This window comes from Chanodichthys erythropterus, chromosome 3 (assembly GCF_024489055.1).
Source record: "Chanodichthys erythropterus isolate Z2021 chromosome 3, ASM2448905v1, whole genome shotgun sequence".
NCBI lineage: Eukaryota > Metazoa > Chordata > Actinopteri > Cypriniformes > Xenocyprididae > Chanodichthys > Chanodichthys erythropterus.
Window position 1 is genome coordinate 53,402,369 of NC_090223.1, and position 18,449 is coordinate 53,420,817.

General features: G+C 38.3%; 2 protein-coding genes across 4 annotated transcripts; both read left to right on the plus strand.

Moving 5' to 3' along the window:
* The first annotated feature begins 361 nt into the window (after positions 1 to 361).
* Positions 362 to 11,857, plus strand: cant1a (calcium activated nucleotidase 1a). Of its 3 annotated transcripts, none has more exons than XM_067377282.1 (4): positions 362 to 491; positions 5,158 to 5,819; positions 6,609 to 6,812; positions 10,050 to 11,857. In XM_067377282.1, exons 2-4 carry the CDS (start codon positions 5,180 to 5,182, stop codon positions 10,418 to 10,420), a joined length of 1,215 nt encoding a protein of 404 aa, XP_067233383.1. In that variant the 5' UTR covers positions 362 to 491; positions 5,158 to 5,179; the 3' UTR covers positions 10,421 to 11,857. The 3 variants fall into 3 exon arrangements, with proteins under 3 accessions (XP_067233383.1, XP_067233392.1, XP_067233402.1); XM_067377291.1 differs by lacking the exon at positions 362 to 491 and adding an exon at positions 2,938 to 2,969; XM_067377301.1 differs by lacking the exon at positions 362 to 491 and adding an exon at positions 3,338 to 3,356.
* A 1,967-nt stretch (positions 11,858 to 13,824) lies between these two features.
* Positions 13,825 to 17,889, plus strand: LOC137013511 (galectin-3-binding protein A-like). The gene is made up of 5 exons (XM_067377307.1): positions 13,825 to 14,503; positions 14,589 to 14,795; positions 14,885 to 15,016; positions 15,112 to 15,373; positions 16,666 to 17,889. Exons 1-5 carry the CDS (start codon positions 14,395 to 14,397, stop codon positions 17,699 to 17,701), a joined length of 1,746 nt encoding a protein of 581 aa, XP_067233408.1. The 5' UTR covers positions 13,825 to 14,394; the 3' UTR covers positions 17,702 to 17,889.
* The last annotated feature ends 560 nt before the right edge of the window (positions 17,890 to 18,449 follow it).

An 18,449-nucleotide genomic window follows, 5' to 3' on the forward strand; every position in this document is an offset into this window, starting at 1 on the left:
TATATCCAAGGGTAGCATGTTCAAGTTAGCCCTATTGCTGGTAGATACATTATTGTGGGGGCAAAAGGCATATTTCTCCACTAACTTCATAACAGTAAATTCATGTAAATAATACTGTAGTGTCTTGTAAAATCAAACATGTATAATTAGAGTACATGATTGACTGAGTATAATACCTTTTATTACATTCCTGGCACCTCTTGATTAGTACATTTTCATATTGTACTGACTGCATAATTTGAACGTATGAAAAGTGTTTAAAGCATGCTATTAATGAAAATGTATCGTATTTTAAACATGTATGCGTAAAATGTACGCAAGTATGAGCGGAAAGAACTGGTTCGCTGCGCACTGTTTCGAGCGCGCCCCCGATTGCGGAAGCGGATGGGACGCGCAGCGCTGCTGAATGAAGAACGGGAGTTCACAAGTCGCGGTTTGAATTGATCATCAAGAGAGCGCGTATTTATTTGATCCTTGTCTTCCACCCGACGGTAAGTAGAGTCCTCTTTAAAAAAATACTTTCAGCTTTAGAGGTAAACACAGTACTGTACTGTGTTCATGCAGAAGCTGTTAAATCTAGACACTGTAATGTGGGCCAACCAAACACGACTTTGTCAAATAAAATGTAAATGAATTAAAACAGAGAAATACCCTCACTGAAAATGTCGTTTAATAGCCATTCTTTCGTAGTTATGTTTACATAAATGATTATGTGAGATAGATAGTAGTAAATGTTAGGCAATAGATGGACTCCTGTGAAATATACTGTATAACTAGTATAACTAAGTATTTGACCGAACAGACGGTAAATATAATTGTATAATGTGTTTTTATATCTTTGGGTAACAAAAATGTCAGATTGAAGATCCAGAAAGAAGCGCTCTCCGATTGGTCCAGCAGTGTATGTTTACATCACGTGATGAAAGATTTTGCTAGTTCAACAGCACTTATGAATTTTTTAACTACCCGGTAGTTAATTTGTATCAATAAATCTATAAATAAATAGTTCATCATGCTACAAATCCTAGTCCTTAACTTGCTTTCATTCTGTAACTGATAAAACTGTATTTACTTGTATGGGACGTCACTGCCGAATAATTCAGGGAATGAACTGTCTTAGTTGGAAAGAAACAACAAAGAATGAAATAATAAATTAAAAAAATAATAATACATTTTGCTGAATGTCTGGACTTTTCGCCTTCTTTTCAGTGTTTGAACCCAACCATACCACAAAGAAACACTTAATAATACATGTAAAGCAATGTATTTAAAAGTATTTAGATTTATTAAAGTTAAAGCATTAAATGTGATAAACTGAACACACGCCATCTGATGCAGAAGAGTTCATTGACTGGGTTTACACACTTGCTCTTTAAATAAATTGATTGCTCTTTGGGGACAAAGACCAACATGAGAGTCATAGTAGTGGTTCAGTCATCAAATAAAGGGAAACTAAGTGCAATACAAATACATACTTTGCATTTTTGCTGAACCCTTATCTTTGTGAGCAAATAATGCAAGATTCAGTCATTGTCAAAGGTTTACAAAACTGCTGAACTTGCCAAGTATTGAACAATAATTGATGACATTCCTGAGTTACTAATATTTGTCATTTTAACTATACTTTGAGCCTTCAAAGTTGCAAATAGAAGGATTTTTTTTTTTTACTAAATGAGTATGAATCATTTCATTTTAGCATATGAATGGTTATGTTATGTTATGTTATTTGTTTGAACAATTATGCAGACGAAATGATTTTTTTCAGACATTTCAGATAAACAAATTGTTAACAAATTAAATTCCTCAGGTGTAGTCCTTTGTGGTCCGTATAGTCGGGGTGATGTACATTACAAACTTGTAAACAAGACAAGGGCTGATGCTTACAATTATTTTAAAGTGAGATTTGTGCCAAACCGTTTAAACTGGCTAACTGGTTTCCAGAGGTGTAAAGTACTTGAGTAAATGTAATTAGTTACTGTACTTAAGTATCTTTTTTGGCTACTTTGTAGTTGTACTGAGTATCAAAGATATTGGCAACTTTTACTCTCTACTTGACTACGTTTTTGAACAAGTAAATGTACTTTTTACTCCACTACATTTGTGATGAGTAATGCAATTACACATTACATTTTTCATGGCACCTAACTTTTTCTGCAGCAGTTTGGTTCTTCTATAAAGAAGCGATATCGCCATCTAAGGCCATTGAAGATACTATATATTGTGCATTTTGCCTTTACTCACCCAAAACTTGTCAACAAAGCTACTTTACGTGAATGTAAGTGCATTAGTAGGTAGTTGCTGATTGCAGATGTTTTATTAATTTGATGAGGAAATGACTGCTGCTGATGAAGCTCAAACCAGCACATACAGTAGACTTTGACCATTTCATTTTACTTAACATTGTTTTATTTATCCACTATATTGACAAGACTTTTTTAAAGGATATTGGTTTACTTATGACCTTTCTGTGCACTTGAGTTGTAGACGTTTAAGAGGTTGTTGTGTCAACCTTCATTTATTGCAACATTGAGGTGTTCAGTTTTATTTTGATTTTAGAAAATAAATTTGATTTCTCATCTTACAAATCAGTTGTTTCTTATTTTCACTGGCATGTCTCTCAGGACTAGTGCATCTCTAAGCCTCCATTCAGCATGAGTAAATTACTTAAGTACTGTTAAAATCAGATACTCTAAGACTTTTACTTAAGTCGTATTGGAATTGGTTACTTGTAACTTGTAGTGGGGTCATTTTCAATGTAAGGTATCTGTACTTTTACTCAAGTATGGTTTTCAGGTACTCTTTACACCTCTGCTGGTTTCATAGTTGTGATATCCAGCTGTACCTGTTTTCGCCCTATTTGCTTACCTTACATTCAGCAAGCCACTCCTTATCTCCACGTCAGCATTGTTCATTTCCTAGACAAAGTGTTGTCGTAGCTTCAGTGTATCCTGTCATAGTTTGGCAAGCTGGTAAGTGCCTGGTGCTTTGGGTTCAAAAATGTAGGCTATAAAACAATAGGGCTGTTTTAACATGTGCATGTATTTTTTTTTTTATTGATGTAATCAATGTATCAGATGAGAATCTACTTGATAATATTTGTTGTTTAGGAACTTAAGAAGAGGGAGTCATGCAGGAGAGATTGAAATAGCTATCTGTAAATTTCTGTTTGTGTCAAAGAATATAGTGGCTAAGGACCGACAGTTAAAGGAAGCGATAGAGAAGAAACAATGTTGATAAATGAGTTTGTCACCAGTGGGGTAAAAAGGGATTAAAAAATTAAAATGTCTTTTCTTTTTTTTTTCTTTTTTAGGGGGGCATAAATGGGGGGTGCTTTTCAGGTTAATACTTTTCTCCAGGTAAATATTGAATGAAAGCTAGTAATTTGTAAGTTGATATCCCTGAATAGTCAGCACTGTGATTTTATTAAATCATTGCCCTTTTTTTGTCTGAGAGTCCCGACCATGGGTGAGTTTCCTGTACAACAACGTAACTCTGCTTAACTACTATAGTATGATCGATGCATCATCGAGGAAATCAACTAGCTAATCATGACTGTTTCCCTTAACTGTATTGTCGCAAATTTGTCATCCAACCATGTTGGTTAATGATGAGTAATAACTTATTTTAATGAATCTTTTAAATCCGAGACTTTAAAAAAAAATGCTGCCTGGAGTCAACAAATCAAAATGCTGCGTGAACTCAACCAATCAGTATGTTCAGCGCGCAAGTCCCACCCCCAAAAGTTCCAGAACTTTGAAAAAGTACCACCTAGCAAGCAGGTACTTTCAGAGGGGGAATTTTTTACCGAGAACTTCATTTAGACCCTGGTTCCTGTGGTTGAAACTCACCGAGTACCACCCCAAAGTTCCTGGTTAAAGTTCATGTGGTGGAAACGCGGCTTTAGTTGGAACTGTGGTTTTGGGAAACAAAATGAATTATGCTTATAACGACAGAACTGACTAATGGCTGAATCACAGGGGGCGTTGATGCTTGACGGAGAGCATGTCTGAAGCTTGGTGCTGACACGACTGTCATAGTGACAACAGCCAATCACATTACTTCCAGTTTACTTACATGCTATGCTATGCTAGCTGTCATTCAATGATAAACAGTTACATGGACACAATACAAGAATCTGGTTGATTGAATTCTACAGGATGTCGGGGAGACGCATGTCGCATTCTTTAACGGACCGCCTGGAAACAAATGCTGTGACGCTAAACCCCTTCATAGAAGAAGAATGCCGTAATGTTTACAACTGTGACAATGAGCGCTTATCATGATCAAATAACCGCTGGATTTTCAAAAGTATGTGAAGTTTGCTGCTCCATTTTTGCAGGAAACTTGCACAGTGTTCTTGAATGAATAATTTATTAGATGCACACCGGTCTGTTATTGTTGGTATATCGACTTTCATTTACACACCCCTAAATCTGACGCGGAACAAAACTAACTGTGATTGGTTGCGTTACATGTCAGTCAAACGTCTTCTTGGGCAGTCCTTGGCCAGTGGGAGCTGCGATAGAGTCCAGACCTTCTGCCGTCAGTCTGAAGGTCTGGCTATGCGAGACTAGTCCCAGGCTATCCACACTACAATCCAGAAGGGGGTGTGCACAGTAATGCAATGCTGTTTGCTAACTGTCACAACAGGAAAAAGAGCAGAAGCAGAGAAGATGCACTAGGGCTCCACGATTAATCACAACCTGAAATCGCACTTAAACCGATTTTGCTTATTGTGATTATGAAATCACAAAGGCTGTGATTTTATTTTTTTATGTGCACCTTTTCAATGAACCACGACACTGTGATCAGTAGTAAATGCTGCTCCATCTGAAAGCACTGAGAGTATAAAGGCATAGAACGTAGTGTAAAGATGTGTTACTGCAAGAGGTGTTACCCTTTCTTCCCAAGTTGAATGCGGAAGGAGGATATTGGATATGGAAGGTAGTAGACAGTAATGCATCTCGTGATAGGATCACCTAAAAAGCATCCTAATATGAGGTGGAAACAGGGCTTATCGCCTGCTCAATTTCGAGGATTGTATGTAATTTGCGGGCATCAGGGAGCCACTATCAATATGCAGGAAACTTCTGGGAGAGGTGGGATGTCTGTAAAAGTGTCGTGTTGACCTAACTATCTTCTCTGTTCCCTGTTTAGGTGTGGTTGCCGTCCCTCCCTAATGCCTGTTTCTCCAGGCTATGCACGTCTTAACCATAATGAGCCTATGAACTCTCTGCGCATCTCTGTTGGAGGGCTCCCGATGCTGGCTTCCATGACCAACACCATAGACTCCCGCTTCCGCATCAAATGGAAAGCCATTGTGGTGGTAGCATCAGCGCTAACCCTCGTCCTTCTCATCTACATGCAGCTTTTGCCCTTCCACCCCCAACCTAGTGGCAGATATGGATTGAGGTTAAACCATCATGAGATGAGAGCGCAGGACCACTACAATGACACATACCCCCTCAGTCCACCAGAGCGCACGGCACAGGGCACGCGCTACCGTATAGGGGTCATCGCTGACCTGGACACAAACTCTCTTAGTGACAAGAAGCTGACCTGGTTCAGCTACATGCTAAAGGGTCACCTCCTGGTGTCAGAGAGTGGAGATACAGTGGCGGTCGAATGGGATCAGGAAAGGGTGGTCTTGGAAAGCCACCTGGCAGAGAAGGGTCGGGGCATGGAGCTCTCTGAATTAGTGGTGTTTAATGGCAAACTGTACAGTGTGGATGATCGTACAGGAGTAGTGTATAACATAGAAGGACTTAAGGCAGTGCCCTGGGTTATACTGCCAGATGGGGATGGCTCTGTTTCAAAAGGTTAGTGTTCCTATAGTGCCCCTTTTCCACCAAAATTGTGCTGTTACCGGTAACTCTCTTAGCTCCACCAGAGTTTCCGCAGACTTGAGAGCCTTGAGAACTGATTACTTTTAATCTTCCTCCAAAAAAAAAAAAACATTGTGCATTGCTGTCTTTGTTTGACCAGTCTTCTAATTTTGGATTTTTCGGATGGCCCAGTTTGTTGTGATTGGTCTACCTCTTACACCGTGTGTCAGCAAACAAATGGCCATTACAAGATCTAAATTTCAGCTCTTCCTCGGCACAGTGATACGGGCAGTAACGATGGCATTGGTTTTACCAAATCAATTTGAGCCTGAGTCCTTATCATTTGGAAGTGCATCAAAGTGGATTTACTTTCACAGTGCAGAAAACAGCATGTTCTTAAAATGTCGACAAAACAAAACAAACTTTTCCGGGCCTCAGCTACAACTATGTTGTTTGCGGGCAGCCAATAAAGCCCATACTAACTGATGATTCATTTTAGGAATTATCTGATCTTTCTTTTTGGAGACAATGACTTAATTTATGGTGCACTTTGATCTTTGAAACTTTGCAGACTTTTGACATTCACAAACATATATTACACACACTGCATGAAAGCATAATAGGGGCATTTAAACATGAACTGACTTTAATGTAATACTCAGAAACAATTAAAATATATGTAAAATAATGAATCAAATTCAAAATTTACATTTACAATCAAATTTCAATTTACATGATATCAGATTTCAGTTGCGGTTGCTTCTTTGGCGTTCTCTTGCATAGGTTTTAAGGCAGAGTGGCTTGCAGTAAAGGATGAGCATCTATATGTGGGGGGTTTGGGAAAGGAGTGGACCACCACCAGTGGAGAAGTGCTGAACGACAATCCTGAGTGGGTGAAAGTGGTGGGATTCCATGGAGATGTACAGCACCACAACTGGGTTCCCAAGTACAACTCTCTCCGCAGCGCTGCAGGCATCAGTCCGCCTGGTAAGCGGCATCCATTCACTCACATACAGTGTGCATCTTTTAGTGAGCAGTGAATATTTTTTGCTTGGTATAAGTGACATTGATCTCACAAGAACTTGTTGTCTTAAGGCCCAGGAATACTTCATTTTCCACCTTCCGCTCTGTCTAGTGCACAATTCAAAGTACACTCCTGTTTGACAAAAATGATGAGGACTTCAAAGTTCAGATAAGAACTTTATTGCAGCATATCATTGACAATGTACTTGCAGGACTTCAAATTCATCAAAGTGAACCTAGAATAATCTTTTCTTAAGCCATGGGGAATGAGCTTGTTCTAATTTCTACTTTTGAGAGGAAGCTTGCTCGGGGCCATCTATAATTCCTTATACTCCATTGACAATAAAGTCAGATGTAGACGTTCAGTGCATGCACACCAATTGGACCTTTTGTTTTCAATCTTTATATAGCCCTTTATATAACACATATTGCTTCAAAAAAAGCTTTACAGCGATAAATTGCCCACACAGACACAAAAATCAGAAATGATTTTATTGTACATCAGGCTTTAGTATCTCAAAAGATAAAGGAAAATTGAATCGCATTTGTTGTGAACCCTTTATTGTTAAGGAAAATAGGCTTCATTTTTAGGGCCCAAGCGAAAATTCGCGCAGGGCCCTCTTGTTCTTCTAAGGATTATTATTATTATTTTTTTTTTTTTTTTTTTTTTTTTCGTCTTCCGGGGCTTTTTGGGGGCCTTAACATGCTCAAAAACTCTTGAAAATTGGCACACACATTGGAATCCGCGGCCATTAGGACGCCGGAGAGGCTGGTACCCGGGCGTGGCAGGGGGGCTCGACAGCGCCCCCTTGAAAAAAGTCTGAAAATTTGGTCCATATATTAAACATGCTTGCACGTATTAGTATGAAACTCGGTACACATATAGACCTCATCGGGCCGAACAACTTTCGCGCTCTAAGTTAATCGCCATGCCAACAGGAAGTCAGCTATTAAGGGTTGTTTGAAAAACGCATGCTCTGGAATTTGATATACTCCTCCTAGACGATTAATCCGATCGCCACCAAACTCGGTCAGCATGAAGTCAAGACACTGATGATTAAAAATTGCCAGGGGATTTTTGATATCTCGAACGGTTTGGCCGTGGCGAGGCAACGAATTTATGGCGAGAAAAAGGAAACAGGAAATGTGTTATAACGTCTTAATACATATATTGATCTTTATGAAACTTCACGAGTGTGTTCGTTATAGGAGTCTGATCACATGGATGTGACTATTGTGAGTCAAAGTTATAGCGCCACCAACTGGCAGCAGGAAGTGTATCACTTTTTGAAATGTTTTGAGATCACCCTCTTATTTTTACCTGATTTGCTTCAAACTTCATCAGTGTAATGTCAATACACAGCAGATGTAGACCTATGACAGGATTTTTGATATTTGAAATATTGTTGCCATGGCAACAGGTCAAACTGTAATAATATTCTTGAGTGTTTTTGAGGCTCTTAACATGCTTCAAATTGCATGAAACTCGACACACACATCAATATTGTCAACCAGTAGACATGGACAAAGCCATAGAAATGGGCGTGGTGGAGGGGCTCAGTAGCGCCACCTTTTGACAAAAGTGGGGGGGTTAGTTTTTCCTACAGTCACCAAACTCGGTACACATATTATTCTCATCAAGCCGGACAATTTTCTAATTTACATTCATTAGCTCCGACCAACAGGAAGTCAGCTATTTTGGTTTGAATGTTAATTTTTTGAAAAAACAGGCTATGAATTTTATACTACTACTCCTACAGGGTTTATCCAATTTACACCAAGCTTTTTTTAACTTGTTGCGAACACATTGAAGTTGTTTAATTGCAAACGGATTTTGGATATCTCAAACGGTTTGGCCGTGGCGAGGCAACGAATTTATGGCGAGAAAAGGGAAACAGGAAATGTGTTATAACTTCTGCATACATTGATTGATGTTTATGAAACTTCAGGAGTGTGTTGGTTGTAGTAGTCTGATCACATGGATGTAACTATTGTGAGTCAAAGTTATAGCGCCACCAAATGGCAGCAAGAAGTGTATCACTTTTAAAATGCTTTGAGATCACCCTCTTATTTTTACCTGATTTGCTTCAAACTTCATCAGTGTAATGTCAATACACAGCAGATGTAGACCTATGACAGGATTTTTGATATTTGAAATATTGTTGCCATGGCAACAGGTCAAACTGTAATAATATTCTTGAGTGTTTTTGAGGCTCTTAACATGCTTCAAATTGCATGAAACTCGACACACACATCAATATTGTCAACCAGTAGACATGGACAAAGCCATAGAAATGGGCGTGGTGGAGGGGCTCAGTAGCGCCACCTTTTGACAAAAGTGGGGGGGTTAGTTTTTCCTACAGTCACCAAACTCGGTACATATATTATTCTCATCAAGCCGGACAATTTTCTAATTTACATTCATTAGCTCCGACCAACAGGAAGTCAGCTATTTTGGTTTGAATGTTAATTTTTTGAAAAAACAGGCTATGAATTTTATACTACTACTCCTACAGGGTTTATCCAATTTACACCAAGCTTTTTTTAACTTGTTGCTAACACATTGAAGTTGTTTAATTGCAAACGGATTTTGGATATCTCAAACGGTTTGGCCGTGGCGAGGCAACGAATTTATGGCAAGAAAAGGGAAACAAAGTGTTATAACTTCTGCATACATTAATTGATTTTGATGAAACTTTGGCTTAGTCTTCGTTGTACAAGGCTGATCGCATGGATTTGACTATTGTGATTCAAAGTCATAGCGCCACCAACTGGAAGCAGAAAATGTGTCACTTTCAGCATACATTGAGATCACCCTCTTATTTTTACCTGATTTGCTTCAAAATTCATCAGAATAATGTTAAAACTTGGCACATGTAATCCTTTGAAAATGGGCAGGGAGGAGGGGCTCTATAACGGCACCTTGTAGTGCAGTAAATGTGGAGTGAATTTGACATAGTCCTTTGATGTTTAACCGTTTTAAGTGCCTATTGCCCGCTGTGCACAGTTGCCCTGAAGCCACCGGGGTGGCGGTGCCACCGGGCTTGGGCCCGCCATCGCTGCTCGCAGCTATATTCTTATTTTTTTCTTCTAACTGTAGGGTAAAGTGAATGACACATCTCATTCACTAGTACTCAGTCTCTTAGAGTAAATGCTTAATTCCCAATCCCTGTTCTTTTCCTCTCTATATGGTCATCTCAGGGTACCTCATACATGAGTCTGCAGCTTGGAGTGACACATTGCAACGCTGGTTCTTCCTGCCGCGGCGTGCTAGCAGCGAGCGGTACGATGAGACGGCAGATGAGCGGCGGGGCACCAATATAATGCTCAGCTGCTCCCCAGACTTCCAGGACATTAAAGTGAGAAACGTCGGGCCCCTGAACCCTACACATGGCTTTTCGTCTTTCAAGTTTGTCCCCAACACAGATGACCAGATTATTGTTGCCCTGAAGTCTGAGGAGGATGCTGGGAAAATTGCCACTTACATTGTGGCATTCACCCTGGATGGCCGAATCTTGCTTCCTGAAACTAAGATTGGGGATGTGAAGTATGAAGGACTTGAATTCATTTAGTGTCAGGGATTGTCTGGAGGTAAATACGTGCCAAGGACTGGTAAATACCTTTGTCTAGATTATGTACATCTAGATGTGGACATTGATGTGTCTTAAGGTTGAAATAGTTGAATGATGTTCAAATAATGCCAACTGGCTATTGGCAGACATTGCCTAAAACGTTGTTGTGGTTGTAGAGACTGAAAGGAATTAGGACATGTTGACTTTGAGAAACTTATCAGAGCATTCATCAAGAGTTTTTTTATTTCTTTTGTTTTTTCACTTCCATTTTCAACAGAGACCTTTAGTGGTTTCACGCCAGTACTGTACTTACCGTGTAATGAATGTAACAGAATGAAGTGAAATGATAGACTATAGCATATGCATAAAATAGTTTACTCTACACACATTATTGCAGTTGCCATGTGGTCTTGTGAATGTCTTTTTTTTTTTTTTTTTTTTAAATCATGCATTTTTGTTTTTTACTTTCTTGATCAATGTCTTAAGAAGATCAGCTACTTTTAAAAAGAAATCAAAAAAAAAAAATCTGAACTGTCACAAAATGATGAATGTTATTTCCCATTGATGCACCAGAGCTATTTATTTGTTGTTGCTGTTTTTGTCCTGAAAACAACAGATTGAAGGTTTTTAAGAAAGCTATTAGTGCATCTGAAATTTCTTTCATCAAAATTGTTTGAATCAAGTCTGTTTATATGGGTTTACTGTAGGGATTTTATAAAAACAAAAACAAAAAAAAAAACAATAAAATGAAAAATAATCACATTCGATTTGAACACACATGAAATGCTGCACAAAAAAGTTTGGTTCTAGACAGAGTTCATGCATTTATTCATTCATAATTGTTTTAGCAAAATGGCAAAATTGCATATTTGGAGTTTTCATATACCCCTTTTGCACCTGCATGGTTTCTGTGCGGGTTCCCGGCTTCAAACCATTCCACATTTCCACTGAAGATCGGAGGGTTCCAGGCCTAAAAGACTGGTTTAGAACACCTAGCAGTATTATGTCACTGTTCATTCCTCAAGTCCGTGGATAAGCGATAGGCTCCAGTTCGCTAGGCTGATGACAGGCCATGGCTCCAGAACGTGAACAATTCTAGTGGAAAAGGGGTAGAGACTTGGACTCTTTACTTGAGCGAGTAAACATATCACCCTGTAGCCCAAGACTGGTTGCCCACTGAAGCTTAGCAGGGTTGAGCCTAGTCAGTACCTGGATGGGAGACCTCCTGGTAAAACTAGGTTGCTGTTGGAAGAGGTGTTAGTGAAGCCAGCAGGGGGTGCTGCTAACCCTGTAGTCTGTGTGGGACCTAACGCCCCGTGTAGTGACAGGCACTTCTCATAACAGTAAGGGTATAACCCCGGTGTCCTGGCCAAATAATATAAATATATATATAAAATATAGTACAGTCCAAAACCTTTTAAAAGAAGTTTCGTCTGCTCACCAAGGCTACATTTATTTAATTAAAAATACAGTAAAATCAGTAATATTGTGAAATATTATTACAATTTAAAATAACTGTTTTCTATTTGAATATATTTCACAAAGTAATTTATTCCTGTGATGCAAAGCTGTATTTTCAGCATCATTACTCCAGTCTTCAGTGTCACATGATCCTTCAGAAATCATTCTAATATGCTGATCTGCTGCTCAATAAACATTTAATGTGTTCAATTGTACAAAATATTTGTGTACAATATTTTTTTTTCAGGATTCCTTGATGAATAGAAAGTTCAAAAGAACAGTGTTTATCTGAAATCTAATCTTTTGTAACATTATAAATGTTAAAAAAAAAAAAAAAAATTCTTACTGACCCCAAAATTTTGAACGGTAGTGTATAATGCTACAGAAGCTTTGTATTTCAGATAAATGCTGTTCTTTTGAACTTTCTATTCATCAAGGAATCCTGAAATAAAAGTACACAACTGTTTTCAACATTGAAAATAATCATAAATGTTTATTGAGCAGCAAATCAGCATATTAGAATGATTTCTGAAGGATCATGTGACACTGAAGACTGGAGTAACGATGCTGAAAATTCAGCTTTGACATCACAGGAATAAATTACTTTGTCAAATATATTTAAATAGAAAACAGTTATTTTAAATTGTAATAATATTTCACAATATTACTGTTTTTTTACTGTGTTGTTTTTTAATTAAATGTAGCCTTGGTGAGCAGACAAAACTTCTTTTAAAAATATAAAAAATCTTAGTGGTTCCAAACTTTTGGACTGTACTATATATATATATATATATATATAATGATTAATTAGTCAAATACTAGTTTCTTTTTGTTAAAAAATACAACTTAATATCTGTAAATGCAAGACAAAACAAATGGATTTTTAGGCATTTAATTTGGTATGTCCAACTCAAACAAGTCAATGGTTCCCAATCCTGGTTCTGGGGGACCCCAGCACTTTCTAAAAAAAGCTGTTCAGAAGGTCTTCCAGGTTTGTGGAATCGCACACACAGACCAGCTACTAGTCATGTGACTATCACTGAAAACTGAGACCCACAGCATTTGATCACTGGATCTACAGAAATTCACTCACTTTTTTTTTCAACATTGCATCTAATTAATTAAACATTCATTTAACCTCTGTAAGTGTTTTATTATTATTATTATTATTATTATTGTTTTTATTTTTTGATTTAATTACTTATAAGCTTTTCATTACACTCACAAACTGCAGTTCCATCACCAGTCTGGGAAACCCTGAAGTAATGAGGGGTTATATTGATATAATTTTTATATCAATGTGGTACATGATTATCCTAATCAAATCAGTGTGATGAGTAAGTTCAAAAGTAATCTAAAAGCAATCAAAGTGTAGTGGATTGTGTAGTATTATGTGTAGTGTAATGGATTATGTTACTAACAACAATTTTTGTCATGTAATCTCAAATCAGTAACTGGTTGTTTGTAGGCCAAATGTCATGTTCCTCAAAAAAATCCTGAAATATATTTGCAGTGTGCCATGGTGCATTATCCTTCTGAAAGAGGCCACTGCCATCTGGGAACACTCTGGTACTTATCAAGGTAAAGTCCACATCAATGCCAGGACCCAATGTTTTCCCAGCAGAAGATGGCTCAGAATCATAACGGTGCCTCCGCCGGCCTGCTTCCAGCCACTTTCACCCGAGCATGTGGATACGATATAGCGCAGTCTGCTTTACTAGTATTTTTTTCCGTTTGCTTGAGCTTAAATGCTTTTGTTCAGTATATTTTACTGACTATTTCAACTAGGAAAATCTCAAGATGTAATAGGCATATAAGCCTTGTTGTTTATATTGCCTAATCATTCTTCAGAAAAGGTGACAAAAACAAGGAATAAAAAAAATAATGTCTTTCTCGTTAAACTTCATTTAAATAAATATTGCAATGTTAGGTTTTTTTTTTTTTTTTTCAAAATATTCGAGTACAATATTTTTGTAAAAAGTCCATCCCTAATTTTAACTACAGAAGCTTTGTAAAGGCTACTTCACATACAGCCGATAGACGCAGACCAACAGTGACAGTCATCTGATTACAGCACACTTATTCTAATCGGTGAAAATAAGCTTTGACAGATGACAACAGGGGTAACACACTGAAGTGTCCCAATTGCAAATAGCTGGGAATGTCCTTTGTCCATGATCAGAGGTGCTGATGGCTGTGAAACTGCCTTCATAGCTGTGACAGGGAGAACAGATGCTAACAGGGGAACAAATTAAATGACTTACTTTCTATATTGTGTAAATTTAGCTGGACACACGCACTGCATGACCAGAACATGCTGACACATAGTTTTTGTTTAAATTCACATGTAACGAAACTTGAAACTCAAATGTAGCCTTTTCATGAAATGAAACTTATGGTAGACCTCAAATGTGATTACACAGCGTCTGATCAAGGTTTCACAATAGTTGACCTGATTTGGTTGTTATTTAAAGGAAAGGCAAGATGTTTTTAAACCATAGAGAATTGTGTACATGTCTCTGCTGTTTGCAATATTTTCAGCAATCATGTATGAAACAAGAATCATGTTTCTTCTATGGCCTCTACTGTTTCTTCATGTTTCAGCACATCGGACCCTGTTTGGTTAGTAAAAAAAAAAAAAAAAAAAATTTTTTTTTTTTTTTCAGTAAAATCTCTTAACCTTTTAATCTTTTGCTGCTGGTTGAAGACTACAAACCAAAGCAGCCAACACAGGAGGGCAGAGTGAGGCTTGTTGGAGATCTGCCTTCATCTGGTCGAGTGGAGATCTACCATGATGGACAGTGGGGTACAGTTTGTGATGACGGATGGGAACTGGCCGAAGCACAAGTGGTGTGTCGTCAGATGGGTTTTCCTGGAGCGATATCGGCCAAGTCAGGAGGGCGCTATGGTGAAGGTATAAACTCTACAGCACAATTTCATTTTTACACACTTTGATAACAATAAGTGACTTATTTTTTTAACAAATATTCTATTGTTTTTGAGGTTCTGGTCCAATCTGGTTGGATGACATGAACTGTAAAGGCTCGGAGAGCGCATTGTCTGAATGCAGCTTCAAAGGCTGGGGTGTTACTGACTGCTCACATAAAGAGGATGCAGGAGTGGTCTGCGAGACTGGTAAGAAATTCAACCACCAGAGATATTTGCAGTTGTGCACTTGTGTTTCTATTATTTCTATTGTTTCAATCTGTTGTATTGCACTTTCTTTGCAGGAACAAACATAACCGGCAATCGCCAGTTCTCTGTGGATAACAGTCTGAGTTTGTCTGATGATCTTGGTCTTCTGTTTGACAGTGGAGATGGTTGTGATTTCAGCATTAATGTACGAGACCTCTCTGAAGAGGCAGAGTTGGCGTTTTGTGTGCACAGTTTGATTCTCTTGATTTATCCAGAACTAAACATAACAAATGAGTCCAGAAACCTCACATTGGATGTCAGCCAGACATGCCATCCTCATGTCCCCACTTTTCTCAGGTAACTTTCTTAAAAGGGGGTATAATGCTATTTCATGTGTTCTGACTTATTTACACTGTTAAAGATTTGGATTCTCATCTCATGCTAAACATGGCCAAAGTTTCAAAACACAAGTTGGACGTATTTCTGTGCCAAAAATACTCTTTCAAATCCTCATAAACTTTGCAATATTTTTTTTCCGAGTATGGGCCTTTGTAACGTAATAAAGGTCAGAATTCCTTGTACGAGTGCTACTCCTGAAAGTGTGCGCGCACACACGTTGACGAGAGCAAGAGTGCAAGTGCACGCCCACTAACGTGCATTTAGCTTTATGGAAGTCGTCAGCGGCGCTCCACAGAACTTGCTCGAGAAATATTTGTCATTCTGATTTTAGACCATGAAATCAACAATGTCACCAAAGAAGTGTGTTTTTGGTTGTGAGGGAAAGATAACCGTGCTTCCCAAAGAACCTAGCGTTAAGTGGAGCTGAGAGTTTTGTGCTCGGGCATTACATTGACGTGCTCTCGATATTTGTTATTAAAATAACCATAGAAACTGACAGTTTTTAATCACTTTTTTATTGGTTAAAATAAATGGAGAATATCTTGTGTTTTTCCGTGGCTGCTCGAGCCCTCAGGATTGGCGCTTATGGTTTCATAAACAAGGCCCAGTTCTACGCTGGATTTACAGATCGCTTGAAACCGAAAGATGGAGCGGTTACAGCGATAATGATCCCAGTCATGAGTCGGAACCACAGATGATGAGTAAAAATGCATCAAATGTCTGTCTTGTTGGCAATAGGCACCTATAAGTGCATATAATGTAAACAACACGATCGTAGTGAATTCATAAATTCATTATTCATCATTCACTATACGCTATATTCATTATAGTGATTCAAAAGTTATACAGGGATAATGCGATGGTGTATTCTGTGTTTAAATACATTTGTTTAGCTGACCATTGATAGCATTGGTCATTGATAGCATTGATAGCTTGCAGACGATCGCTACGCAAAAGCCGCAAAAGCGTGTTCGTCACTCTTTAGCTCCGCTCACACGACACGCCTCCAGGCGCTCTGCTGTTTTTGGAAAGACTCGGTACAGCGTATGTATCTTTTATAAATATTAAATATGTACTCAAGACTAACATGAGATTGGCAGAAACTGTGTGTGATACCCTTAAGACCAATTCACTTCATAGCTCAATCCAATTGTCTTAATTCATGGAGAATGTTTCTTTGAATAGTGCATATCCTACTGAATATATTATGGGTGATAGACGCTTAGAGTATCTCATCTGTTTTTGCCCAGGTATTTGTACACACGTCAAATTGATGTTTCCATCACATCGGCTCAATGTCTCCATCAGCTGGCATTTATCTTTGGAGTGAAGAAGCTTATGGAGGATGTTGGCAGGGTCTTCACTTCACTCTTACCTGAAGACAACACCTTCCGGACACAGGTATCCATGTACAAGTATGGCGTCCGCACAGGTGACCTTGTTCTACAGGAGAATGTCCTTCAGTATCTTTCCTGGAACTGTGAGTTCCTCATAAGCTCTCCAGTGTGGAGCACCATCTCCTTTCACATGATGGACGCTCTGCTGCAGCGCTCAGACCTGGTTGTGAAAGATGAAGCTTTACTTCTTGAAGGTCTGGAGAGATGGATCCAAGACAAAGGTGATGAAATTAGTTCAGAACAACAGGCCAGCCTCCTGAATCACATCCGCTTCCTCTTGATCCCAGTGGACAAGCTGTATGAAATACAGTTTTCCTCAAGTGTTCTCTACCAGAATCATGAGAAACTGTACCTAAATGGTCTGCTCAGAGGTTTTCAGTTCAATGCTCTTCCTTTCTCTAAGATCAGGAGTAAAATGGATAACATGAGTTATGATTATCTACCCAGAATCTACACTGCTGATGAGTTTAGTGTATTTATCAATGACACAACCATCAATTACCAGTACTATCACTACAACTATGGCCAAAATAACAGAATCCAAACCTTCTCCACTCCTGCACACCCTAGTGCTCTTTACAAAGAGCAGATGGTCCAGTGGCAAGCACAGGTTTTTCGTAATGTTCAGGAATGCTCTAACTATGGTCTTTCATGTGATTCTTTTCCTGTTGCAAGGCTTTATGGATATGGTAATCAGAACAGTTACACTAACACCATTCGCTTCTGCAACAGGTTGATTCTCACCTGTAAGTATCAAAACAATGTCTTTCATGTCCAAGACTTCAAAAACGACATGGCAGTGATTCCAAATAACAGCAGTATGGGTCTGCCTAACCCCTGTCCTGATGACTACAGTTTTAGATTTGTAGTGCGTCCAGAGTATATCTGACTGCACAGAGTTACATTTGGCCACAGGTAGTTTACAGGCATTTCAGCTGAATTGAATCTATTAAATCAAATGTAGTTAACTGAATCTATTACATTCAATCAAGTCTCTTTTTAAAATTCATGTTATTCTTTCTTGAGATAATTTCTCTAAAATGTTTGTTGATTTTACAATTTCAAAATAAAAATATATAACTTACATTATCTTTGTCAGTTTGATTCCTCTTTAGCTGAACAGTTCCAGCAGGTAATGGATTTCAATGTATCGTCAAGATATTGGACTCCAACGTTGGATAGACATTAAATTTTGTTTGAAAATGAAAGTCAGGTTGACCTCAAAACACAACATTTGTTTGACGTCAAGCGCTGACATTGGACAGATGTCAAATTTTGGTTGAAAATATAAATTGGGTTGACATCAAACCACAATGTTTGTTTGACATCAACCTCCAATGTTGGGCAGACATTAAAGTTTGGTTGAAAAAAAAAAACTCTTCTTCTGACACTGGTATCTCTGATCATAAACTTATTGAATTTAGAGTAACACTTCAGAATAATGGTCCGCCATTGATAAGTAACTGTGCAGGAAGTAATGCAGGACTAATGAGTAGTACTACATTAACACTTCAGCTACTACTATTAACTAATATAGAAACAAGCTTAACTAATCAGTAAGTAATATCAAATTTAGGACTAAGATAGTTCCTTATTAGCTAATCAAAATTTAGAGAATGACATTGGCATCATTAAGA